Genomic DNA, 27,563 nt, shown 5'->3' with positions numbered 1-27,563 from the left:
AAAAAAAAAACCTGTCTAACCTTTCCTCTTAATGCAACCCACTCATTTCTGGTATTAGTCTAGTAAACCTTCTTTGAACTGCTAATAAATTTACATCTTTCCTTAAATAATGAGACCAATACTGTACACGCAACTCCAGGTGTGGTCTCACTCGTGCTCTGTACAAATGAAGTATAATTTGCCTACTTCTGTATTAAATTCCCCTCACAATATTAACATTCTATTAGCTTTTCTTACTTTTATGTTGAATTCCTCTTATAATAAAGGATAGCATTTCCTTGGCTGCCTTAATTACTTGCACTATCTGCATACTAATCTTTTGTGATTCATACTCTGTCATCCAGATCCATCTGAATCTGAACTCGTGTATTCTGTTAGCATTCAGATAACATGCCTTATTATTCTTCCTGCAACTTGTTTTGCTACCTGTTCTAAGGCCTTTGGAGATGCTGAGTGGAGCAATGACGTGCTTCTTGCAACGGATCTTTGTGGGCAGACGAGTGAAGGAGCAGAGAGAGAGCTAAGAGTTTACCTGTTAAAAACCTGTTTGAAATAAGTTTAAAGCACTTTGTTCTTTGTAGAACTGTTTAAAGCATTTATTTATTATATTTACTGCTTTAAGAATTCTGAGGGAGTGGTTAGCAGGCAGTTGTGGGACATCAGCTTTAAATCAGTGCCAGGTTTAAAAGGAGGCCTGGTGTAGACAGCGGGCAGCGGAGTGAGTGGGAAGCAGAGTGAGCTACTAGGGCTTAATATCAAAAAGGGCTTGAAAGAAAAAAGGCCAGGTGAGTTCGTTTGAAAAACAAAAAAAAATTTTTTTCAAAACTACTACAGTGAATAATGGAGGGGCATGTGATGTGTGGTTTCTGTATGATGTGGGAACTGGTGGACCCCAGGGTCCATCCCAGTGACCATATCTGCAGTAAGTGCAGGTTGCTGGAGGAGCTCCAGCTCAAGGTGGATGAGCTGGCCTCTGAGCTACAGACACTGAGGCTCATCAGGGGGAGAAAGGGTGCCATTGTCAATGGGGTGCAAGTGACATCCACCCCCCCTAGACTGGCTAACTCTAAGGGTCAGGGACAAGAGGGGGCTGCTGGGAGGAGGAAGGGGGGTGAGGAGCGGAGGCCTCAGCCTCTTAATCTGCATAACAGGTTTGAGGTTCTTGCTTCCAGGCTGGACGAGAACGAGGCAGATGAGGTTGGTGAGCAAACTGCACACGGTACAGTGATGCAGCAGGACATAGGCAAGGAGAGGGGGAAAAGGAACGTAGTAGTGATTGGGGATAGTGGGGTGAAGGGTATTGACACTGTCCTTTGTCACAATGACAAAGTGCACAGAAGGGTGTGTTGTCTGCCTGGTGCTCGGGTACGGGATGTCGCAGCTGGGCTGCAGAGGAACCTGGAGTGGGAGGGTGAGAATCCGGTCGTTGTGGTACATGTGGGTGCCGGCGACGTAAGCAAAATGCAGACTGAGGATCTGGGGAGGGAGTATGAAAAGCTGGGAATGGAATTAAAAAGTAGAACTGACAAGGTGGTTATCTCTGGGCTACTGCCTGAACCGAGTGCAGACGGGTGTAGGGTTGACAGGATTAAGGAAGTGAATGGGTGGCTCAGGGATTGGTGTGGGAGGAATGGGTTTGAATTTATGGGGCATTGGCACCAGTATTGGGGTAGGTGGGACCTGTTCGGGCGGGATGGGGTTGGTCTGAACCGTGCTGGGACCAGAGTGCTGGCGAATCGAGTAAAGAGGACTGTAGACAGGGCTTTAAACTAATTGGGGGGGGGAGGGTGCGAGGGTAGGTGATGTTACGAGGTCTAAAGTTAAGGATAGGGTACAGGTAAGGGAAGAGGCCGAGGATGTCCCAATAATAGAGGGAGTAGGGGGCGTGAGTATAGTTGGTGGCGTTGCGGCAAATAGGGTCCAGGTGAAGGCTGGGATGAAAGCGCTTTATCTGAATGCACGAAGCATTCGGAATAAAGTGGATGAGCTGGTGGCGCAGATCGACACAAATGGATACGATCTGGTGGCCATTACAGAGACGTGGCTGCAGGGTGACAGGGACTGGGAGCTGAATGTACAGGGCTATCAAGTGTTTAGGAAGGATAGGCAGGAGGGAAAAGGGGGGGGGGGGCGTAGCTCTGCTGATTAAGGATAGCATCACGGTGGTAGCAAGGGATGATATTGGAGCCAAAGAGCAGAACGTGGAATCGTTGTGGGTGGAGATTAGGAACAGCAAAGGGAGGAAGACGCTGGTGGGTGTCGTCTATAGGCCCCCGAATAATGATCTGGAGGTGGGGCGGGCTGTTAACGCGCAAATAAGTGCGGCGTGCAGGAATGAGACGGCCGTAGTTATGGGGGATTTCAATCTGCATATTGATTGGTCGACCCACGTTGGACGCGGGGGGCTCGAGGAAGAGTTCTTGGAATGCTGCCGGGATAGTTTCCTGGAACAGTGTGTGTTGGAGCCGACGAGGGAGCGAGCTATCTTGGATCTGGTGCTATGTAATGAGGCGGGTAGAATTAGGGACCTTGTGGTGAAGGATCCTCTTGGGGAGAGTGATCATTGTATGGTGGAGTTTCTGGTGCAGATGGAGGAGGAGAAAGTGGGTTCCCGGACACGCGTCCTTTGTTTGAATAGAGGGGAGTACGGTAGGATGAGAGAAGAATTGGCGAATGTGGACTGGGGGAGCGCGTTGGAGGGAGGGTCTGTTGAGGAGCAGTGGAGGATCTTTAAGGAGATCTTTCTTGGTGCTCAGCGGAAATTTATTCCGATGGTCAAAAAGGATAGTAGGAGGAGAGGTAATAAGCCGTGGATAACGAAGGAGGTGAAGGAAAGTGTTAAACTAAAAGCGGAGGAATTTAGAGTAGCTAAGAGTAGTGGGCGAGAAGAGGATTGGGAGAGGTTTAAATGTCAACAAAGATTGACAAAGAAGTTGATAAAGAAGGGTAGGAGAAACTATGAAACTGGGCTAGCGCTTAATATAAAAAAGGATAGCAAGAGTTTTTATAAATATATAAAAAGGAAGAGGCTGGCTAGGGTGAATGTTGGTCCTTTAGAGGATGAGAAAGGGGACCTAGTGGTAGGGGATGGGGATATGGCTAAGGTATTGAATAACTTTTTTGTTTCTGCCTTCACGGAGGAGGACGTGAATAATTTGCCGGGTGTTAGCGATGGAAAGGTGGTAGGACTGGAGGGTCTTAATGACATTACTGTTACTAGAGAGGCGGTGCTCGACAGACTGGAGGGGGCTGATTGTGGACAAGTCCCCAGGACCGGATGGAATGCATCCGAGGGTTCTGAAAGAAATGGCGGAGGTGATAGTGGATGCCTTGGTGGTTATTTTCCAGACGTCGCTGGATTCCGGGGAAGTGCCGGATGATTGGAAAACGGCTAATGTTACGCCGTTGTTTAAGAAGGGTGCCAGGCAAAAGGCGGGGAATTATAGGTCGGTTAGTTTAACGTCTGTGGTAGGTAAAATGTTAGAATCTGTCATTAAGGAGGAAATTGCGAGGCATCTTGAAGGGAATTGCTTGATAGAGCAGACGCAGCACGGTTTCATTAAAGGGAAGTCGTGTCTGACAAATTTACTGGAGTTCTATGAGGATGTGTCTAGGGCGGTGGATAGAGGAGAGCCGGTGGATGTGGTCTTTCTAGATTTTCAGAAGGCGTTTGACAAAGTACCTCACAAGAGGTTATTGCAGAAGGTCGAGGGACATGGAGTTGGGGGTAGGGTGTTAGCGTGGATAGAGGATTGGTTGTCAAATAGGAGGCAGAGAGTGGGGGTCAACGGGTGCTATTCGGATTGGCTGATGGTGACTAGTGGAGTGCCCCAGGGGTCGGTGCTGGGGCCTCAGCTTTTTACCATTTATATAGATGATCTGGAGGAGGGAACTGAGTGTAGAGTGTCGAAATTTGCTGATGACACCAAGATTGGGGGAACGGCAAATTGTGCGGAGGGTGTGGAGAGTCTACAGAAGGATCTAGATAGGCTGGGCGAATGGGCCAGGAAATGGCAAATGGAATTTAATGTTGGCAAGTGTGAGGTGGTCCACTTTGGTAGGAAGAATGGTAGGAAGGACTGTTACTTACGGGGCGAAAAACTGCAGCAGGCGACGGTGCAGAGGGACCTCGGGGTCCTTGTGCATGAGTCGCAAAAACCCAGCTTGCAGGTGCAGCAGGTGGTCAGGAAGGCGAATGGGATGCTGGCCTTCATAGCGAGGGGGATTGAATATAAAAGTAGGGAGGTCTTGCTGCAGCTGTATAGGGCATTGGTGAGGCCGCAGCTGGAGTACTGTGTGCAGTTTTGGGCGCCGCACCTGCGCACAGATATTTTGGCCTTGGAGGGAGTGCAGAGGAGGTTTACTAGGCTGATACCGGAGTTGAGGGGGTTGAGCTATGAGGAGAGGCTGAATAAACTAGGCTTGTACTCGTTAGAGTTTAGAAGAATGAGGGGAGATCTCATTGAGACGTATAAGATGATGAATGGGATGGATAGGGTAGAGGTGGAGAGAGTCTTCCCGCTCAAAAAAGACAGTAGGACTAGGGGGCACAGCCTCAAGATAAAAGGGGGGCGGTTTAGAACGGAGTTGAGGAGGAACTTCTTCACTCAAAGGGTGGTGAATCTCTGGAATTCTCTGCCCGTTGAAGTGGTGGAGGCTGCCTTGCTAAATATTTTTAAGACGCGGGTTGATGGGTTTTTGATAGGAGAGGGGATTAAGGGTTATGGGGAGAGGGCGGGAAAGTGGAACTGAGCCACGACAGATCAGCCATGATCTTATTGAATGGCGGGGCAGGCTCGAAGGGCTGGATGGCCTACTCCTGCTCCTATTTCTTATGTTCTTATGGGTTGGGAATCGTGGTGATATTTGCCCATATTTTCCACTCGTGGGAACAGGAAGCCGCATCGCCCGTGTCTTGTCCGGAGTTAGTTGAGTACATGCGGTGTTTTTGATGGGGGGCAAAGTCAGGAATCTCTGCTGTTGGGTTAGCGATACACTGTTGCATTATTTTTAGCATGTGTCTCTGCCCCATGTTTCAATCCACCAGCTTAATGGGTTGATACTAGCTGCATAAGCCTTTTTTCATTCATTCATTCATGGGACATGAGTGTTGTTCGTGTTTTCTCTGTTTTGGGATGGTGATCCAAGGTCCAGAATTACATTACACTATGTCAGGTTCTAAAGTTTATTGCCCATCCCCATTTGCCCTTGGAGGGCAGATAGGAGTCAACCACATTGCTGTGACTCTGGAGTCACATCTAGGCCAGACTAGGTACAGATGGCAGATTTTCTTTCCTAAAGGACATTGGTGAATCAGATTGTTTTTTTTCTGATAATCAACAATGGTGTTGTGGTCATCAGTAGATTCTTAATTCCAGATATTTTTGATTTGATTTATTATTGTCACATGTATTAACATACAGTGAAAAGTATTGTTTGTTGTGCGCTATACAGACAAAACATAACATTCATAGAGAAGGAAATGCGAGAGTGCAGAATGTAGTGTTAAGTCATGGCTATGGTGTAGAGAAAGATCAACTTAATGCAAGATAAGTCCATTCACAAGCCTGACAGCAGCAGGGAAGAAGCTGCTGTTGATTTGGTTGGTATATGACCTCAGACCTGTATCTTTTTACCAAAGGAAGAAGGTAGAAGAGAGAATGTCTGGGGTGTGTGGGATTCTTAATTATGCTGGCTACTTTGCCGAGGCAGCGGGATGTGTAGACAGAAATAATGGATGGGAGGCTGGTTTGTGTGATGGATTGGGCTACATTCATGTCCTTTTTGTAGTTTCTTGCAGTCTTGGGCAGAGCAGGAGCCATACCAAGCTGTGATACAGCAGCAAGAATGCTTTCCATGATGCATGTATAAAAGTTGGTGAGAGTCGTAGCTGACATGCCAAATTTCCTTAGTCCTCTGAGAAAGTAGAGGCGTTGGTGGGCTGTCTTAACAATAGTGTCAGCATGGGGAGGTACCAGGACAGGGTGGTCTGGACACCTAAAAACTTGAAGCTCATGACACTTTCTACTTCGTCCCCATTGATGTAGACAGGGACATGTTCTCCTTTACACTTCCTGAGGTCAATGACAAACACCTTCGTTTTGTTGACATTGAGGGAGAGATTATTGTTGCCACACTAGTTCACCAGATTCCCTATCTCATTCCTGTACTCTGCCTCCGTTGTTTGAGATCCAACCCACAATGGTGGTGTCGTCAGCAAACTTGAAAATCGAATTGGCGGGGAATTTGGCCGCACGGTTATAGGTGTACAAGGAGGATACATTTTTATATTTTTTATTGAATTTAATTTATATATATTTATTATATTTTTTATTTAATTCAGATTCCACCATCAGCCGTGGTGGGATTTGAATCCAGATCCACGGAACATTCGCTGAGTTTCTGGATTAGCAATAATATCACTTGGCCATCACCTCCCTGAGTATTAACCATTTCCCAGAATAACTGAGATTTTAAATGATTACTTTGTACAAGTCTTTTTGAATGGGGATGTTGGTGTTGCTTGTGATTCTGTCCATCTCCTGAGGATGACTGCATTATGCAGATGTGGTAATATGGAACAACATTAGGAATCATTCAGTTGGATTAGGCTTAAGCCCACATTATCATGAAGGCATAAGTGTCGCTGACATTTTTCTCATGGCAGCATTTAGCTGCATGTTTATGATTAATGCATGCTGACTGCAGAACCATGAGGCAGAGAGTATTCTGCAGCAAAATAATCTATAATCGCTGTTGTGATATAGAGTCCCTTGGCTGTGCTTCCCCCATGACATTCCAGCAAATTTCCAGGCCAGGTTCACCTTAGCTTTTACTTTATGGGCAGTGTGGATGAGATGAGGCTGAAAGGTGTGACTACTGTCTGGGTAGATGCCTAAGTATCTTGGGTCAGGATTATAGATTAACTACCTTTTACAGAAGGAAACATTCCATTCTGTCCTAATGGCATTATTGTTTCATTATAATGTCAGCGCAACTGTCTTTCCTGGTGGCCTAAGGTCTGGAATTGCATTCCAGCATGTCCAGGTTTTAAAGTTTATTTATTGGTGTCACAAGTAGGCTTACATTAACACTGTAATGAAGTTACTGTGAAAATCCCCCAGTTGCCTTGCCTGCAAGTGTTGTACTTTTTCTAGTTTTAGTGTCTGCATCTGTACTGCTCTGGGATTGATGCTAGGGGCAGAAAAAGGCCTATACAAGCACCTACTCCTGTGACAAACCATTGTTCAATATTTGTTTTCAGTCTCATCAAGATAAATGTGGAACTTACAGTTACCCGTTAAGGTATTGGTATACCATGTCACACAACTCTTAAGCTTAATTGTTTAACAAAATGAATTGATTAAATTAGAGTTAAAGGTTGACAGGAAAAACATTAGCTGATCAATGGGCTACCTTCAAAGAGATTATTCTTAAGCCAAGGTATATCCCTCAAAAGGAAAAGATAGGACGACAAATCTAGAGCTGATCAAATAAAGGGGATGTAATCCCGAAAAATTAATTGTGCTCAAAACAAGTGTCAGGTAGAAAATACAACTGAAAACCAAGCTGAGCATAGAAGGTTCAGAGGAGAGGTAAAAGAGGAAATAAGAGAAGCAAAGAGGGAATGTGAAAAGAGATTAGCAGTGACGTTTAAAGGGAATTCCAAATAAGAAAATACTTTATCCAGGCCTTGTGGAAAGAGGGGCTAATTCTGAAACTAGATGTGTTTAAAATGGAAAAGGAGGAGGTATTGGATAGGTTATCTGCCCTTAAAAATTGATAAGGCACTGGGACTTGATGAGGTACACCCAATGATACTGAGGAAATTTAGAGTGGAAATTGCAGAGGCAATAGCCATAATTTTTTAGTCTAAGGTTGGTCCTGGATGACTGGAGAATTACAAACATTACATCCTTGTTCAAAAAAGGGTATAAAGGTAAACACAGCAACTACAGTTTAACTTCAGTAATGGTCAGAGCAGTTTCTTGCTTCTCTAAGGCCAACCAGTTTGTTTGAGAGGCAGTTTATCAGACTATGTTTACTTGGTTAATGATGATCTGCTCAACTGCAGTGTGGACCATAGAAGGTAATGGGACACAGCTTTTGATATCATGGACTGGTTTTCAAGATGCCAAAGTCTTGGGAATAGCACAAGATCTATGAGATACCTTAGTGTAATTGATGTTGGAGACAAGTTTGGCAAGACACATCCATCCATTTGATCCCTGGTTCTTGATTCTTGAGAATCCCTGGTTCCTGGTTCTGTTAGATGCCATCGATCTCAGCAGCCTTTGCCTTGATGAATTGATGACAAGGTAAATGTGGTCACCAATATGCTGTTTCATAAAGAACTTAGCAATTAATGTCATCAAGAAGGGAACTGTTCACACTAAAGTGGCTTCCCAGTCATAAGAATCATGAAAGCATTGAACATGCCTCCAGTGATTAGAAACATAGAAATATAGCTACTAGAAGCAGGAATAGGCTATTCAGCCCTTCGAGCCTCCTCTACCATTTATCTTGATCATGTATGATTATCAAATTCAATATCCTGAACCCTACTTCCTCCCATATCTTGATCCCTTTAGCCCCTAGAACTATATCTGATTTCTTCTTGAAATCAGACAATGTTTTAGCCTCAACTACATCCTGCAGTAGTGAATTCTACATACTGCTTTCTGGGTGAAGAAATTTTTCCTCACCTCAGTTCTAAAAGATTTACCCCCTATCCTCAATCTATGACCCCGAGTTCTGGACTTCCCACCTCTACCTTGTCTAACCCTGTTAGAACTGTTCAAGTTTCTACGAGATTCCCTCTCACTCTTCTAAATTCCAGTGAATATAATCCTAACTGACTGAATCTCTCCTCATATGACAGATCTCCTGTCCCAGGAATCAGCCTGGTAAACCTTCACTGTACTCCCTCAGACAAAGATACCAAAGCTGCACACAATACTCCAGATGTGGCCTCACCTGCGCCCTATACGATTGCAGCAAAACTTCCCTATCCCTACATTCAAATCCTCTCACTATGAAGGCCAGCATACCATTTGCCATCTTTACTGCTTGCTGTTCCTGTGTGTTTGCTTTCAGTGACTGATGTACAAGGTCTCTTTGAGTATCCAGCTCTCTCAATTTACACCCATTCAAGTAATAATCAGTCTTCCTATTATTGCTACCAAAGTGGAAAATCTCATTTATCCACATTATATTGCATCTGCCATGCACATGTCCACACACTGAGCTTGTCCAAAACATGCTGAAGCGACTGTGCACCCTCCTCACAGCTCACCTTCTCACCCAACATGATACATTCAGTTCCTTCTTCCAAATCATTGATATATAATGTGAACAGTTGGGGTCCTAGCACAGATCCCTGTGGAACCCCACGAGTCACTGACTGCCAATTAGAAAAAGACCCATTTATACCAACTGTTTGCTTCCTATCTGCTGTCCATCTCAAGACATTATCTGCAATTCCATGTGCTTCATCTTACATAGTAGTCCGTTATATGAGACCTTGAAAGCCTTCAGAAAGTCTAAATAAATTGCACCCGCTGGTTGTCCTCGGTCTTACTCTACTAGTTACATCCTCAAAAAATTTCAATAGATTTATGAAGCATGATTTCCCTTTTGTAAATCTATGCCGACTTTGGTTACACCACTGTCTTCCAAATGTTGAGTTGTGAAATCCTTGTTAATAGACATTAGGCTCACTGGTCTGTAGTTCCGTTTTCCCCCGCCTCCTTTTTTGAATAGTGGGCTTACATTAGCTACCCTGCAATCTGTAGCATCCAGTCTAAAGATGTTTGGAAAATAACTACCAATGGACCTACTATTTCCAGGGCCACTTCCTTAAATACTCTGGGATGTAGATTAGAAGGACCTGTTGATTTATCTGCTTTCAATCCATCAATTTCCCCAGAACCATTTCTCTACCAACGCTGGTTCCCTTCGGCTCCTCGCTAAAACATGTTCCCCTCAGCACTTCTGGCACATTATTCATGTCTTCCTTTGTGAAGACTGAAGCGAAGTACAAATTTAATTCCTCAGCCATTTCTTTATTCCCTGTTATAAATTCCCTCGTTTCTGACTGTAAGGGGCCTACATTTAGTTTTGTCAATCTTTTTCCCTTAACATATCTTAAGTAGGAAAGCATGGATAGTCATGCAGAGGCAGCATAGCTAATGGAAGGAGTGGGTCTGATGCAATTGAGTGTTTATTTCTTGTTCTGTAAGTTATACCCGCAAACAAACTATTCCCCATATCTTGAATCACAGAGCACATCATGCAGACCAAATAAATATTTCCAAATTTACTCAGTTGAAGTCACACAGCTCAAACTTTACTGAACATTTTCCTGCAAGCTTTGTCACTTGCACTGCTAAGTCAGTGGATATGACAATTATGTGGTAGAGTTGCTCAGAATTGTACAGAATCAGCAGTAGCGAAGTGGACTATTTTGGTCTGAGTGACCTGTGTCCATGTTTTTGTTACTCATAGGTTGTCTCCCCCTCCTCTGAAAGGTTTTATTCTATTTTGACCCTCGCTTTATCATTTTTCTTTCCTTCTTATATTTATATCAAACTTTATCTTTGTGTTTAAATACTACAGGTGAGATTCTCATACTATGGGTGGGATTCTCCTGAAAAGATTCTAAGTGTTGAATTTGTGCTAAAACAAGTAAATCCTGCTGGTTTTTTTCAGTGGGATTTTCAAAATGAATGTCCCACACTCTGCAGCACACTTTACTGGCATAATTCTGGGTGGGATCTATTTCTGTTGGAGAGGCAGGCAGCATTATACTGAATGGCACATACACAGTGGCCCAATCTGTCAGTGCTGAGTTCGGCACGTGCGCAGTGGCCCTGCACTGCTGGCCTCCTGATTGCTGGCCAGCTCAATTGCTGGACAGCCCCGCGACCCCACAGTGCTGGCTGTGTGGCCTCCTCCCCCTCCCCTTCAGTCCTGTGGAGTTGGTCTGCCAACTTCCCACAAGCCGTTGTCCTGCTAATGATATGTAAATTGTACTTGAAATAACCTATTCAGCTCTGCGACAATTTCTGCGCAGAGCTGAGGATGCCGGAAATCCGGTGGCTGGGGACTTGTGGAGGCTGTGGCGCCCAGGAGGAATCCACTAAATGGCCTCCGCTTGAGTTTCTGGGCGATGCAGTGGGCTGGGAGAGAATCGCCCCCTACCTATTTCAACCATCTCATGTGGTGGCAAGCTCTGGGTTCTCCACACACTCTGTATAATGAGATTCTTCCTAAATTCTGTGGCCCTTAACTCCCTTGGAGTGGCAATCAACAGCAGATTGCCAATCTGGATGGACTTGTTCTTGTTGGAATTCCCAAGCCTCTGTCTTGCCCAATCTTCCTCCCTCAGGCTAGCAGGAACAGGGGCAGTAAAGCATGTCCCTGGCTGCATCAGTGTGGAGTAACTGGAGTGCAGAGAAGAAAGGGACACCCTCTTTTGACAGCACCAGGAGAGGAAGTGTCAGGAGCTGGACCGGGCAAGTGTCAGAAGTTCTTGAAAGAATCTGGGAGATGGGCGGGGGGGAGTGTGTCCAGTATGGGGCCAGTCTGGGTTTTTTAAATTGTTACTCTGAAGTTCGAAGTCTCTTTTTATCCATCTAACTCTTTCAGAATAACTATCAATATAAAATTGGCAGAACCATCTGAAGCTAGTGATTTAAAGTGCTTCTATTGAATGGCCGTTAACCCCTTTGGACAATTACTGGATAAATCCTTACATAGGAACTTTCTAGAGTGATTCCCCAGTGTTTCATTGGGGTAACCTCCAAATGTATAACTGGGGAACCAGGAAGTTATTTATGGGTCTTTGTTTCATCAGTTACTGGCCATCTTCATCGTATGCCCTCTTGTTTACATAGAATTCCTATAGTGCAGAAGGAGGCCAACCTAAAAGTCTTATTCCTAAACATATGAATCATGAAATTTGATATGTTTGCAGCACCATCATAAGAGCATAATTCTACTGCCGCTTGAGAGGGCAAATGGGACCTTGATTGAAACTCTCATCAGGAAGACAGCACCTCCAGCAGTGTAGCAGTCCCTCAGTACTGCGCTGCAATGTCAGCCTTGATTTCACAATGCTTACAGCACAGGAGGACTCCATTCAGCCTGTTGTGTCTGCTGTATCCTGTGCCATCTCTCAGCAGGACCAATCCAACTAGTCCTATTCCCCACCCTTATCTTGTAACCCTTCAAATTTTTTCCTGCAATTTTTATTGCAATGACATAGTTTGGTAAATGGAAAACAGTTGTAATACTTTTTAGCTGAGCCTCCACACCTCCTATGTTTCTGTAAACAGTCCACAACTATCAAAGCTCTGTTTTTGCATGAGTTTTGAAATTGAAAGTATCTAGCTTCTGCTTCTCATCTCCACAGGTCAAGTTCAACTATGTTTGTTTGACTTGTCATTGGCCACTTCATAGCTTCAATCAGTGGTTGATATGTGATTACACATGTATTCTTTGCATTGTATCAGTTTGTTGAATGCTTTGACCCACAATTAATACGCTGATTGTGCTTTCTATTAATCACAACAGTTCAATTCACAAACAAAGCTATAACAGGCTGTCTTAGTTTGTGGCAGTAAAAGATGTAACTACTGTTGTCCCTGTACTTGAGTTTGTTGGTCAGAAGAGGTAACTTATTGTGAAACAAATAATTCTGAAATTAGCTGTAATTATGGAAACTTTTGCAATGACACCTTCCATCACTTTACTGATTTAGAGTAGACTGAGGGGTTTGTAATTGACTGTTGGAATTGCCCTGCTTTTTTGTGTACATGACACACCTGGTTAATTTTTCAAACTGCACTGGAACAGCTTGGCAATTTCTGGAGCACAAGTCTTCAGTACTATTGTATTAATAGCATTCGCTGTATCCTGTGCCTTCAGCCATTTCTTGATCCCATCCAAGTCAAAGTGGGCTGCGTGATTGGCACCTTATCCACAAACATTCACTCCGTCCACCACCAATGCACGGCGGCAACAGTGTATACAGTCTACAAGTTATACTGCAGGAAGTCACCCAGTCTCCTTAGATGACTCTTGCCCAACCGACGACTGATCCCATCTAGAAGGACAAAGCCAGGAGACGCATGGCAGCAGCACCACCTGCAAGTTTTTCACCAAGGCACACAGCAGGAGTTTCACAGCTATTTGACTATAGCATACTTCATTCCTTGTAACTGACCGGGTGACACTCAAGAGTTCAAGTTTAAGATCTTTATTCGAGCTATAGCAAGGAAGCCTGCCAGCCATTGGGGCCCACCGATTCCATGAACAAGGAATTATGATGGCAATTATACCCTTTGGCTCAACTCCTTGTAATTAACATCTACCAATCAAAGATATGCATTTGTTTAAAAATTATCTATGTAGAATCACAACTAATAATTTGAATTACATAATGCATAAATGTTTCCCAGGATTCTCCCTAGCCATTCACTGAAGGTGAGAGGGGAAATGTTCAAAGGAAATGTGAGGGGCAAGTTTTTCTTTACACAGTGGTAGGTGTCTGGATCACGTTGCCAGGGCTGGTGGTGCAGCAGATAAGATTGGGGCATTTAATGGCTTTTGGATAAGCACATGTTTTTGCAAGGGATAGAAGGAAATGCAGCAAGGGCAGGCAGAAGGGATTAGTTTAATTTGGTATCTGGTTTGGCACAACATTGTGGGCTGTAAGGCTTGTTCTGTGCTGTACTGTTCTATGTTCTACGATCTGTAACGTATGAGTATAGTTGTACAATCACAATTTGAGGATGTCAGCTTAATTATAATATCATCAAGCTCTTATTTCTTTCTATTTATATACTAATTTTGAGGCTCAAATGTTATAATATGTTTGACCGGTGATGTATCAACTCCCTTGCCCATTATCAGTTGTTTTTAGCGGACATACATGAGCTGCAGCTGTGCAGTGTTCAATTGGATTCTTGTGTTCACATTGCGTAAAGAAAGCCTCCCTGTAACTAATACAGCCACGATCCTTGACTGTTATCTGTAGCTAAGAGTTTCTCTGTCTTTGAGAATTTTAGCAGTTAGCATCTCATGTGATTCTTAAACATTATGATTTTTAACTCCCTCACCTTTCCTTCATTGTTGCTAGGTCAAAATTCTAGAACTTTCTCCCTAACAGCATCGTGCGTCAACCTGCACCGCATGGACGGCAGCAGTTTTAAGAAGGCAGCTCATCACCACCTTCACAAGGGCAATTAGGGATGGGCTTAGGCAGTGAAGCCTAGGTCCCAAGAATGAACAAAAAAGATGCAATGAAATGACAGCAGACCTTTCTTAAAGTGCAACTGTACACATTATACTCTTCCTCACTGCATTCAGCAATACTTCCCATGAAGAGTTGCTGAAGCTGTATGCCCATGATACTTAAGTCCATGTCCTGGCCCATAGTTAAGAGTGTGATACAGCAGTAGCTGTCCAGGTGGCTTTTAAAAATTGTGCCTGAACATGACGGTAGAGTGGACAGGAAGCTAAGCAGTGTTGTGAAATCCCTAGCTGCATAATTAATGACCCAGCATCATGCGATTTGGCATGGTTTTCCATTGGGCTCTGCAGAAGGCAACACTCTGACTTCCTGCCTCCACCGTTGGGATTTAGGCTGGGATTTACCACTCCAGGCTTAAGTAAAATTTCTGTCTTTCTGTTATGACGTGCATACTCAAATCCATGAAGCTTACTTGAAAACTGGCATGAGTTAAGGCTTCCCTCATGATTTGAATTAGCCAGCTAAAACTTCCATTAAGGAAACATCAAATCTGGAATATAGTTGACCTGTCTGGCTTGTGAGCAGAAGGGGGTAGGAGGAATGGCATTATCAGGATTCTGGGTCTGCCATGGCAAAGTTGACTTTAGAGTTTCTGTCACCAGCTATGCAATCGTGAAGCCACTTGCCTGGTTTATTTTACCTTTTTTCTCTCCCTTCTGTCACCCACCTTCAGGATTGCAGCCACTAGTTGATTATCATCTTGTAAAAAGAAAATAATTGCATAGATTTATTTGACAAATGCCAATTTCCTTCTTGACACAAACATTCTGCATCAAAGCGTCCCTCCCTTTACTGTTAATTATGGGAAAACCCTGATAGCAAATTAAAACAGCTACCGGAGCTCTCTAAAAACCACCCAGTCATGCACCATTCCGTGTCCACCAGCTCTTTCAATAAGCAGGGGCACCTGACAATGATTCAGATCCCCATGCCACAGTTTGTAAGGCATGGTAAGTTATGTCAGGTTTGGTTAGTTTTCTTTATCATATGTGCCATTCCACTTCTAATAACTTGACATCGATAATGGGGGGAAAAAGTTGCGACAGACAGGGTTGACAGTCTGTTCTTGCACGTGAACAAATGAAGGGTCTGTGAATATATGACTTGTCAGTTTGGTGATCATGGGCTGCAATTGCTGCTCTACTGATTGCAGCTTCTTACCATCTCTCCGATTGAATTTGCTTTTATTTTTCTGGGCCATAGCTCATCCCTATTGCTGTCACCATGCAGTCAACAAAATCTGTCTATTGACCAGTCACTTGAGAGGAAGCTTCGCTGCCATTTGGATGCTAATGAAATAGTTGAATTTCAAGAATATAACAGTTGCATGATACATGTAAGACATCAGTTGGACACCACTGACATATTCATTGAACCCCTACAGGCAGAAGGAGACCATTTGGCCCATCGAGTCTGCACCGACTACAATCCCACCTAGATCCTATTCCCGTAACCCCACATATTTACCCTTCTAATCCCCTGACACTTAAGAGACAATTTATCATGGCCAATCAACCTAATCCGCACATCATTGGGCTGTGGGAACGAACCAGAGCACCCAGAGGAAACCCGTGCAGACACCAAGAATGTGCAAACACCACACATGCAGTGACCCAAGGCTGGAACTTGGGTCCCTGGTGCTGTGAGGCAGCAATGCTAACTACTGTGCCACCGCACCGCCCCATATTAAAAACTTAATGTTTGAAAACTGCTGTCAGTGGCAGAATAACCCAATTTGACAGCAATGACATTTGCAGATGACACCAAGATTGGTGGAATAGTGGACAGTGAAGAAGGTTATCTAGAACTGCAACGGGACTTTGATCAATTGGGCCAGTAGGCTGACGAATGGCCGATGGAGTTCAATTCAGATAAATACAACTTGCTGCATTTTGGTAGATTAAACCAGGGCAGGACTTACTCAGTTAATGGTAGGGTGCTGGGGAAGGCTTTCAGAGCAAAGCGATCTAGGGGTACAAGTTCATAGCTCCTTGAAAGTGGAGTCACAGGTGGAAAGAATGGTGAAAAAGGCATTCAGCATGCTTGGTTTCATTGGTCAGAACATTGAATACAGGAGTTGGGACGTCTTGTTGAAGTTGTACAAGACATTGGTAAGGCCACACTTGGAATACTGTGTACAGTTCTGGTCACCCTATTATAGAAAGGATATTATTAAATTAGAAAGAGTGCAGAAAAGATTTTTTAGTATTTTACCGGGACTTGATGGTTTGAGTTATAAGAGGCTGGATAGACTGGGACTTTATTCTCTGGAGCGCAGAAGGCTAAGGGGTGACCTTACAGAGATCTATAAAATAATGAGGGGCATAGATTAGCTAGATAGTCAATATCTTTTCCCAAAGATAGGGGAGTCTAAAACTAAGGGCTTAGGTTTAAGGTGAGAGGCAAGAGATATAAAAGAGGGGCAATTTTTTTCACACAGTGGTGAGTGTCTGGAACAAGTTGCCAGAGGTAGCAGTAGAGGCTGGTACAATTTTGTCTTTTAAAAAACATTTAGATGGCTACATGGGTAAAATGGGTATGGAGGGTTATTGGCCAAACAAGGGCAATTGGGACTAGCTTAGGGGTTTTAAAAAAAGGGGTGGCATGGACAAGTTGGGCTGAATGGCCTGTTTCCATGCTGTAAACCTCTATGACTAACAAGGACTATGGCCAGAATTCTTTGATGTCGCCTCCAGCTGAAATTGTCCAATCCTGTTGCAGTGAATGGAGTTTTGACTGAGTGTCAAATTTTTTGTTCCTGTTGGCAGCAATTGCAGGGCTGACGAGAATGGAGAATTCTAATCTATATTTCTGTACAGATACAGCTGTCTTTCTCAGCATTTTGAAAGTAATTGACTGAGAACATTGCTTTGCATCCTGACAGACCACTAATTTCTCTGGTAAATTACTGATGGATTCTAGATTAGGATTTTCTAAAATGTGATTATCGGTCTGCAGTTTACATTGTAATGGTAACAAAATTGTCAGTGTTTGCTATTATTGCTGTATAAAACTGATAGCAACATTTGGTCCATACAGGCCCAGTTAAATCCAGAAGTTGCTGTTCGTGAATAAAAACAGGAAATGCAGTCCTGACAGCATGTATAGAACGAATAGAGCCTGACCAAGGGTCATCTGGATTCAACATTGGCTCAATTCTGTCTGCACAGATGCTGTCAGACTTGCTGAGTTTCTCCAGCATTTTCTGTTTTTGTTTGATTCCAGCATCTGCATTATTTTGCCTTTATCTACTCTTAGTGAACCCTGATTCTGCTGAGGGTATGTTGCAGTCTTTACAGGTATCCTCGTGTTCATGACTGTTTGAGGATGTATCTCATTAATTCTAGTTGTAATTTTTAGCAAATTTTCCATTATCGTTTATAAATAAACCTGTGATATTGTATACTGTGCGTTCCAGAAATATTGAATGTGGAATTTGTTTTTATTTGACTGTCAGAGATTTTAATTATTTATTGTCTTCTAGTATGCAAGTAGGTATAAACTGGAAGACTATTGTCTATATTTGTTTCATTTATAAGATTCCTCATCAGTCTTTTACATTCCAAAATTGTTATTTTTTTGTCAAAAATTAGCGTCAGCTGCTTTGTTATTTCTGCTGTAGTCCCCTCATTTCCTAGTGGTTGAAAGTCTTTTTTGCCAAAGAATTTTACATTTTGAAAATTGTTCATCAGTAATAGATCAGTTTGTGTTTAAGGATGTCACCTGTGTATCTGCAAAGAAACATTAGCAGAAAATTTTTACCCTCTGTGTCCAAATATTAAAATCTAAATTAAATTGTTAATCAACATTCTTTAAAATTTGCCATTTATTTAATAGTTTAAATTAGTTACATTAGTGTGTAGATATACCCATGATATGAATGAAATGGTTGAAGCAATGAATTGACTCTCTTTTTAATCCTGTTACAGGTATGGACTCTTGTTGTTGGGTATGTGTTGGCAGTTTCATTTAAATGGAATACAAAAACTGAGCGTTTTCTTAAAATGATCTCTGTACCAGTCTGGATTGTGCTTCTCTTTTATTTAGGTAAGAAGCTTTTCTTGAATAATTCTAGGTATGCAGCTCATTTAGTCCTAATGTGAGCTTTGCCAAGCAGAAAATGAAGTATCTCCAGAGAGTCAAGGAAGGAATAGAGATGAGAATTTGCATCATGATCTGTGAAATCTCTAGATGGCAGTAGTGCGATCTTGCCAGTATTCTCTCAGCTTTGGCATAAGGTTATTAAAGGGGGACATTTTCTAACTCAAATGAAAATGTAAAATAGTATGTGTTATCATAAGAATGAACATGTGGTTTCTGATTTTAAAAACATTATTGCACATTAATCTGTTAGCATTTCTTTCAGTGGTTAAATAACATAGCTAAAAGTGCATTAATCAGATTGTGGCAAGGTATCTGTTCAGTTTATACTGTAACTTTGAGTTATATGCAGTTGGTTTATTTCTTATTTGAAATGCAATGTTGTCTCACCTTTAATTATTTTGTTATCTTTTTGTGTTTCTGTATAATGTAGTGTTTGGGCAAAAACAGGGAAATAGTGGCTGAGGAGCTAACTAGTGAATAGGAACTGACTGAAGGGATTACAAGTTGGTGGCAGGCTGAACACAATAAATAGACTTAACAATGTTTTGACACTTTTAAAAAAACTACCTTTGCAAAAGGATAAGGTTAGAAGGATTGATCTTGCAATGACATGAGTTGTATCATTCATACTTTGTTGACAGGAACATAGGAATTGCAAGACGATAAAACACCATGGTCTAATTTGGTGGTTCTTCTACCATTATGGCATGATACAGCATGATGGAATTGTTGATTATCGTTGCAATTAATTTCTCAATTAGTCTAAAAGAGGCAGATGTGAAATGAGGAAAACGTTGTTAGCAGAAAGCTTTGGGAACCATTGGCCTGAAATCATCTGTTCCTTCCAAGTGAGCTGTAAAAGGTAAAGTCTCCATATTTCCAGATGACCGTAGGCTGCTCTCCTCTTTGAGGAGGAGAGCTGACTGGTGGTGATTTAACCTGAAGTTCACATGCCAGGCAAAGGGGCAAGATTGAGAAAGCAGACCTTCAAGAATAACCTCAGCCAGTATGGGAATTGAACCCACGCTGCTGACATCACTGTTACAAGCTAGCTGTCCAGCTAATTTCCCCAAGCATGTCATATCTCAGATTGTACTGGTTCTCAAAAATATTATTTTCTTTGTAACTCAAATTCAGATTTCTAAAGTACAAGGTACTAAGGTATGAGATAAAATTGAAAATAAAGTTAACTCACAAAGGAATTTTTACAACTTTCCTGAGTTTTCTTTTTGTCTTGATGCTTTTATTGATGTTTTTGCTGCAAGTCCTTCTAAAAGCTTTATATTTTAGACTTCGAGTTGTGACTTATAACTGCATTTGAACTATGCTGTTTACCTAATTTGCCAAGATACAATTGTACTGATAGATCCTCAGGCCTTTTCTGCTTAAAATTTGAAGAGTAGCTCAAGGACAAATTTTAAAGTCTTAATTCAAGTGAAATTTAGTAAAAACAATGATTTTTTTTCAAAAAGGCAAACTATTTGTGATGGAACTTCTTTTGTCCTTGAAAGACATTAAATTCAGAGAATCAATTTTTTCCTCATTTATAATTGATTTAATTTTTCAAATAAAGTTTCAAATAAAGAAACACCAGGACAAATCTGAGAATGTTTTTACAAAAAATGTGTAATTTGATTATTCAGCTATTGTATTTCAGTGTCCTGATGTTAGTCCCTGCATGGCCTAAATGTTGACGGTTAGAAAATATAGCCATACAAGTCCCTAATAGTGATCATCAACCTAGAAATTGGAACATAGTGGTTAACATCTGACTGGAATGAATATGATGCTTGCATTATTATTTACACTTTTTTCACAGTGATAGCAGACTAATGAATTTTTCAAAACCATGCTGCCAAACTCAAAACAGTCTCACTATAATACTGGAAAAATTCAGCATCTCCATCTAGGTTTTGCCAGTGATCAGGAGTTTTTCCTCCAATGCTATCAAAGTGCAGGACATTGATAGCCACAATAATGCTCAATAAAATACCTTTACCCCCAATCGATGCATCTTGCGTGCTGTCTTGTCACGTGTTCTCAACTTAAGTTGTTAGAGGCTAAGAATGGGGTGAACAACATATGACATTAATGGCCGTTATTCTCTGAAAATTGGGATGCGAATTTCTATCCCAAACACTGGGACAAATCCGAGAATGTTTTTACAAAAAATGTATAATTTAATTATTCAGCTGTTGTATTTCAGTGTCCTGATGTTAGTCCCTCATGGCCTAAATTCTTATTGTGATAAAATAATGAATCCTCTGACTTACTGAACAGTATCATGAGGTATCTGTGCAGATACGTTTAGGCTAACAGGACAAACATTCAATTTTCGTTGAGGGAAAGTTGTGACGATGAGAATAGGGGATGGAGAAGGGAAACACAGTGTAGAAATGGGCAATGTCAGAAAGGAAGGGGGAACTAGAGAGGGAATATTAAACTAATATGACGGAGACACATTAAATGATCAACAAAGTAAAAGAGGAAATGTATAATCCAAATTTCATGTAAATCAAAATAAAATGTGTTACTGGTTGCACTGCTAACCTTTCTACATTGCAATCTGGCAGTTAGAATATTGATGAACATGCTATGCTTTATTCAAAGCTTCTGGCACTTTGTAGGCAAATCATTTGCATTGTTAGCTTGAACTCAGAAAGTTAGTCAATCTTGCTTTAGCATGCAGGGTTATAACTTCCCTAATCTGGTCTCGTTATTATTCCTCTATAAACTGTGAATTACATGATTCTTCTTTGAAATCAAGACATGTCGTTTTGAAGTGTGGTAACCAGAGTTGTGTTCCCAGTTATTCCTAGTCAAATCTAAATGCTAAACGTAAACTCTACAGACTTTTACTTTGCTGTTGTGGTAATTTGTATTTTCATTACTTTTTCACATTGTCTTGTTAAAAATGTGTTATTGTAATTTTCCAGGCTTTTGCAAACATTCCTTGCGTTAAATATGTAGTTCTTTCTTCAGTTATCCAATGGGTTTATTATAATCCAGTTGGCTAACGTTCCTCACTTCACTTTTCAGTTTTAAGTGCAAGCTCAGCTAACTTACAATTTGATTTTCATTTTTGTAGATGGGAATATGGGCAGAAACACAGATCACTGCAGTAAACCATTTAGCATGTTTCTCTTAGGCTGACACAATGTTGCTGAAAAGTTTTGACATTTTTGGCTTGCTTCTAGGTCAATTCCAAATCCAATCCCACATTTCATTCTAGATTTCCACTGATTCTAATGTAACCTTTCAAATGTCTCCAGGTGCTCCGGTTTCCTCCCACATTCTGAAAGGCATGCTGATTAGGTGCATTGACCTGAACAGATGTCGGACTGTGGCAACTGGGGAAACTTCAGTGTAATTTCATTGCAGTGTTAATGTAATCCTTACTTGTGACTAATAAATATAACTTTAAATAACATAGAACAATACAGCGCAGTACAGGCCCTTGGGCCCTCGATGTTGCGCTGACCTGTGAAACCAATTTAAAGCCCATTTAACCTACGCTATTTCAATATATCCATATGTTTATCCAATGACCATTTAAATGCCCTTAATGTTGGTGAGTCCACTACTGTTGCAGGCAGGGCATTCCACGGCCTTGCCGCTCTGAGTAAATAGCCTACCTCTGACATCTGTCCTAGATCTATCACCCCTCAGTTTAAAGCTATGTCTCCTTGTGCTAGCCATCTCCATCCAAGGAAAAAGGCTCTCACTGTCCACCGTATCTAATCCTGTGATCATCTTATATGGCTCTATTAAGTCACCTCTTAACCTTCTCTCTAATGAAAACAGCCTCAAGCCCTTCAGCCTTTCATCATAAGACCTTCCCACCATACCAGGTAACATCCTGATAAATCTCTTCTGCACCCTTTCCAATGCTTCCACATCCTTCCTATAATGCGGCGACCAGAACTGTACGCAATACTCCAAGTGCGGCTGCACCAGAGTTTTGACCTCATGGCTCCGAAACTCAATCCCTCTAAATAAAACCAAGAAAGCCTTAATAAGGTCCTTAAGGAAAGACTAATCAAGTTAAAATCAATGGGAATCCTGGATAATGTATGGAATTTTAAGAAATTTATTCATTTGTACATTCCCCAATGAAGTGAAGTGTTTATGCTTTTTGTTGTTTATTAAGCTGTTATTATAGTGCTTCCCAAAGTTATAATAGCGTGCTGCAATTTTCCTTCCTCACTTTTTTTTGCCCCAGACATTTAGTAATGTTCATTCATTTTATCTTATCAAGTAGCTAGTTTTCATTGATTTCAAAGTATTTATTTACATTTGTTGTAACGTAATAATGGAAAATGTTCATATTCACTTTTAAATACTCTTTTTCCATGTAGCATCAGTTGCTGGCTCTTGGCGTATTCCAGTTTTTGTAATAATTGTCATTCTACTGGTTATGGGAGCAATTCAGGAGGAGAGAGAAAATGATGAAGGCAAGTCAATGCTGTGCTGTCATATGCTTCGCAAAGCATTTTTGTTCAAATCTGTTAAAACATGATCAATTTATTTGTGTTCAAGTGGTGCATTCAAAGTACTAACCAACATCCCAAACTGGCCTTTTTTATATTCTCCACCCCATTTTTATATTGATGTCTGAAAAGGCAGTTTTCCATTTTCTGCATGTCATGCAATGATCTCCCGTGGCTTTGCTAAAATTGAATAAGAGGATATACTGTTCTGTAACAGTACGGCTCTTTATATCACGTAGGGATAAACATCTGAGCCACTGATTTGCCGTGAGTGAATAAATTGCATTTGTGTTATATCTCATTCTGGAATATTTACTCATGCTTTGAGAGTCAAGTCTCACAATTCTTTCCATGATGTTGTGAAAATAGTGTATATTCTTGTACCTGTTGATTTAACTTTTATTTCTTGCCAGATTTAAAGCTGAAAATATGTAGCAAATGGCATGCAATGTTTACTAGTTGGAATTAAATGGTTGTAGTTTGAGAAAGGCTTATGGCATTCATCAAAACTGGAAGGTATTCCTTGGCAGTGCTGGGAAATGATTTTATACTTGAGTAGAACTGGTATTGGAGCCCTGGAGTTTGGCAATGCTACAATGAAGCATGGTGATGTGGAGTTCTTTGGTCCTCCTTTACTGTGGTGGGGTCGGCTGCTTTGTCAGGAAGAATATGGGGTTTGGCTCAATGATTCATTCTTGATCCTTTTTGCCATGTAAGGGAGAGTATGGACCTGATGCCACTTGGCATTAAATGACTGATAGCATTGATTTGATTTGCAACTTTCAGAAGACCATGTAACCATTGAACTTGGTCTATGTGAATAGATCACAGTGTGTTATGGTGCAGAAGGAGGCTATTCAGCCTCTCCTGTCTGCACCACCTCTCCAAATGAGCATTATGATTTGGTGTCATTCCCTGCTTTTGTTCTATATCCCTGCGTGTTGTTTCAGTTAAAGTAATCATCTAATGCCCTGTTGAATGCTTCGACTGAACTTGCCTCCACCACACTTGCAGGCAGTGAATTCTGGACTCAAACCACTCAGTGTGAGAAAGGTTTTTTCCACATCACGTTTGCTTCTTTTGCAAGTCACTTTCATTCTGTGTCATCTCATTCTTGATCACTTTATGAGCAGGAACAGTTTCTGTCTATTTACTCTGTCCAAACCCCTCATGATTTTGAACATATCTATCAAACCTTCTGTTGGCCTTCTTTCCGGCAGAACAGCCCCAACCTCTCCAAACTGCCATTGTATCTGAAGTTTCTCAGCTCTAGAACCATTCTTGTAAACTCTCTCTTATGTTCACATCCTCCCATGGTATGGAATCCAGAACTGTACACTCAAGCTGAGATCTGATTAATGTCTTGTATAAGTTCAGTATAACCACCTTGCTCTTGTACTTTATACCACTGTTAATGAGATGTGGAGATACTGGCGTTGGACTGGGGTAAACACAGTAAAAAGTCTCTCAACACCAGGTTAAAGGCCCACAGGTTTATTTGGTAGCAGACGCCACTAGCTTTCAGGGCTCTGCCCCTTTAGGGGCATGAAAGCTAGTGGTGTTTGCAACGAATAAGCCTGTTAGACTTTAACCTGGTGTTGTGAGACTTCTTACCCTGTTAATAAGACCCAGGATGCTATATGCTTTATTAACTGTTCTTTCCACCTGCCCTGCCATCTTCGGTGAAAGGTGGACATATACATCCAGGCCCTTCTGTGCTCCCCCTTATTTTATATTGATCTCTGAAATTAACTCAATTTTTTCTCCTTTTCTGTGCATGTCCATAGTATCAGTTAGAAAGCGTAACTATTTTAATTAAACTCAATAGAAGACAGATGATAATTAGAAATTTTCTTTTCAAAATACACTCATTTTTTAGTTTTATCAAAGAGTAAATCAGGATGAGAAAAATGTGGTTCCTCTAGTGTGCACACTGTTTAATTTCCTTCTGATATTTAGAGTACATTTGGAACATTAACACAGATGTCTAATCAGTACAGTCTTGCATTTAAAAATTGCTATTTAAAAATTAAAATATCCAGAGTCCCAAATTTTACATTCAATGAGTGCTGTATGCCTGCAGTTTTGATTTTTCCCATCTTGTAGAATATACTTTGTTCTACTTTCTGTCTCTTGCTATGTTCAGGATGTTATTTTTGATTTCCTTTTGCCAACAGATTTGAAGCTATCTGACCAGGTGATTCAAATTGTTGTACACAGTATTAATATGGTAGTATCCATGACAGGATTCAGCCATTCTCAAGACGATCATCCATCAAAAGAGTTATCAGGTGATAAATTGTCTTTGTGTGTGAAACAATTGAGGAATTTGATTAATTTGCAAGTCCTCTGAGCCATGTAATTTGTAATCTAGGTAAGGCCAGCATTTTATTGTAAAACTTAAAAAAAACTGTTGCTATAGACAAAGTGCAGTAATTATGTTTAAGGGTAAGTCATTGCTGTTTTCTAGTCTTTTGTTGTAGGTAATGATTTTCATTGCAGCAGGTAATTTTATTTTGTCTTTTTTTTAAAGTTTAAAATGTCTATTTAGGTTTGTCTATGCTTAAATAAGATCAGCTTAATGTGAATGGGAAAGGATCTAATAAATACATTAAGCACAGATCATGGCAATTTTTCCAAATATTTGTTCGCATAAGGCAATCATTGAACATTGCCATTGGACAACATCTTTTACACAGGCATGGACCTTGGATTTTGCCCTCCACCTCCTCCAACACCCAATAGAATTACAGTTAATGTGCATAGCCTGTTTCTATCTGTTTCTTCATAATTTCATAATTTTAAATCCTTCTAGCAGATCACCAGGAATGTCCTTGTTTTAATAAAGGAAACTCAATCTTTCAGGTCTCCATATTTGTATTTCCTCATGCCTAGTGGTCTTTGCTATACCTTTTCTATTGCCTTAAAAGCTCCCCTATAATGTTGAGTACAAACTATGGACCATACTCCTAAGGACCTCTTCAGGCATTTGTACAGTTTAAGCATTATAATTGGATTTCAATGTTCAAGTCTTGTAAAAAATACACTAGGTGAAATCTTCCCAAAAAAGTTCTAAGCCTCATAGAAGTCTGAAGACAGGAGTGTTCCACACCAGTCTTTTAGGCGAATTCAGCAGTGCAATTTTCCAGAACTCTTGTCAGTTTTCCTGACAGCTGGGACCTTTATGCTGTAAGGTGGGGACGGAGTCTCGGTACATCAAGTGCCATCTCACAGGGTGCCCAGACCTTTCGAACTGGAAGACCACCTCCTACCCACCTCCTGGACATTGGATAACCACTATCCCCCACCGTCTATCATTAACGGCATTGCTACCCCGCCACACTCCGCCGACATCGGGGCACCAGGACCTTCCCAGTGAACTCTTTGGTAGACTCCTGACATGTACCCCACCCCCTGCCCATCAATACATGACTTGCTTAGCTCCCCTTGCATAGCCGCCCCCTGCCTTTCAGCCCCCTCCCTGTATAAGCCCCCCATCATTGTGCATAACCTCCCCATAAGAGCTACACCCTTTTGGTGCTGGCCCAGCGCACTTATTTGGGCACTGCCTGATGGTGCCCTCAACCACCCAGGGACTTCAATGGCCTCTGATTCCTCCTAGGTATGACCATGGCATCTGGACCCCGCTACTGCAGAGCAGTTGTGATTTTTGTCAGTGTGAGGTCAAAATATCACACCTCACATTTGCCAATGTAGAATGGATGAAACAGTGGCAGATGGAATTCAATAATTATTTCTTTGTAGTTCCTTTAGTCCTCAGAATTATTTATTATGCCTCCTAATTTTGTATTGTCTGTAGCAGATACCTGTTAAAAAACATTGATTTACACAACTGCTTTCAGAGCAGACTTTGCTAGTCCTTTCCCACCACTTCGAGAAACTGTTTTTAACTTCTACCTTTAGTTATCTCTCTTCTAATCAGTTTTTAAATCCATTTTGCTACTTTCCCTGTTAATTCCATACACTTTAATCTTCTCCACTAGTCTCTAGTATGGTACCTTCTGCATGTCCATATGCACACCTTCCCCATCCATCATACCCATCATCTCTTCAAAGACATCGATCAGGTATGTCGAGTATGATCTTCCTTTCTGAAATGTTTGCTGATTTGCATCCAGGTATTTAATAATTTCATATTTAAATAGTGAGACATTTTATAAAGCTTAAAGTTAAAAGTTGTAAGTAGTTAACATTCCAAAATTTTCCCTACCATTGATGTCAACCAAATAGGTCTGTAATTAGCAAGATTATCCCAAGATAAAGTTTTAAAAATTGGATATTAATTTGACGACCTTTTAAGTACACATCCACTCTAAACTCTTAATATAAAATTTTTAGGACCTCGACTATTTCTGCTCCCATTTCCCTCCAAGTCTTTGGATATAACTGGAAATGGCAAATGGAATTTAATGTTGGCAAGTGTGAGGTGGTCCACTTTGGTAGGAAGAATGGTAGGAAGGACTATTACTTACGTGGCGAAAAACTGCAGCAGGCGACGGTGCAGAGGGACCTCGGGGTCCTTGTGCATGAGTCGCAAAAACCCAGCTTGCAGGTGCAGCAGGTGGTCAGGAAGGCGAATGGGATGCTGGCCTTCATAGCGAGGGGGATTGAATATAAAAGTAGGGAAGTCT

The 27,563-nt window shown here is 41.5% G+C and overlaps 1 protein-coding gene across 5 annotated transcripts in view; it reads left to right on the top strand.

The window, feature by feature from the left end:
* Positions 1–27,563, top strand: part of tmem245 (transmembrane protein 245) — a 152,869-nt gene that overhangs the window by 1,992 nt on the left and 123,314 nt on the right. For 4 of the 5 annotated variants that reach the window (XR_013889059.1, XR_013889058.1, XM_080208614.1 and 1 more), the window contains exons 2-5: positions 18,247–18,364; positions 22,780–22,875; positions 25,089–25,202; positions 26,916–26,999. Coding sequence is in view for 3 of the 5 variants with exons in the window: in XM_080208614.1 (XP_080064740.1) it covers positions 18,247–18,364; positions 22,780–22,875; positions 25,089–25,202; positions 26,916–26,999 (412 nt within the window). In the remaining 2 variants the exon portion in view is untranslated. The remainder of the gene's footprint in view (positions 1–18,246; positions 18,365–22,779; positions 22,876–25,088; positions 25,203–26,915; positions 27,000–27,563) is intronic. The other variant, XM_080208623.1, reaches the window with a different exon arrangement.

This window comes from Carcharhinus amblyrhynchos, chromosome 2 (assembly GCF_965287045.1).
Source record: "Carcharhinus amblyrhynchos chromosome 2, sCarAmb.v2.hapA, whole genome shotgun sequence".
NCBI classification, from domain to species: domain Eukaryota; kingdom Metazoa; phylum Chordata; class Chondrichthyes; order Carcharhiniformes; family Carcharhinidae; genus Carcharhinus; species Carcharhinus amblyrhynchos.
Note: the sequence above shows the minus strand (reverse complement) of the source record. Positions and strands in the feature narration are given on the sequence as shown.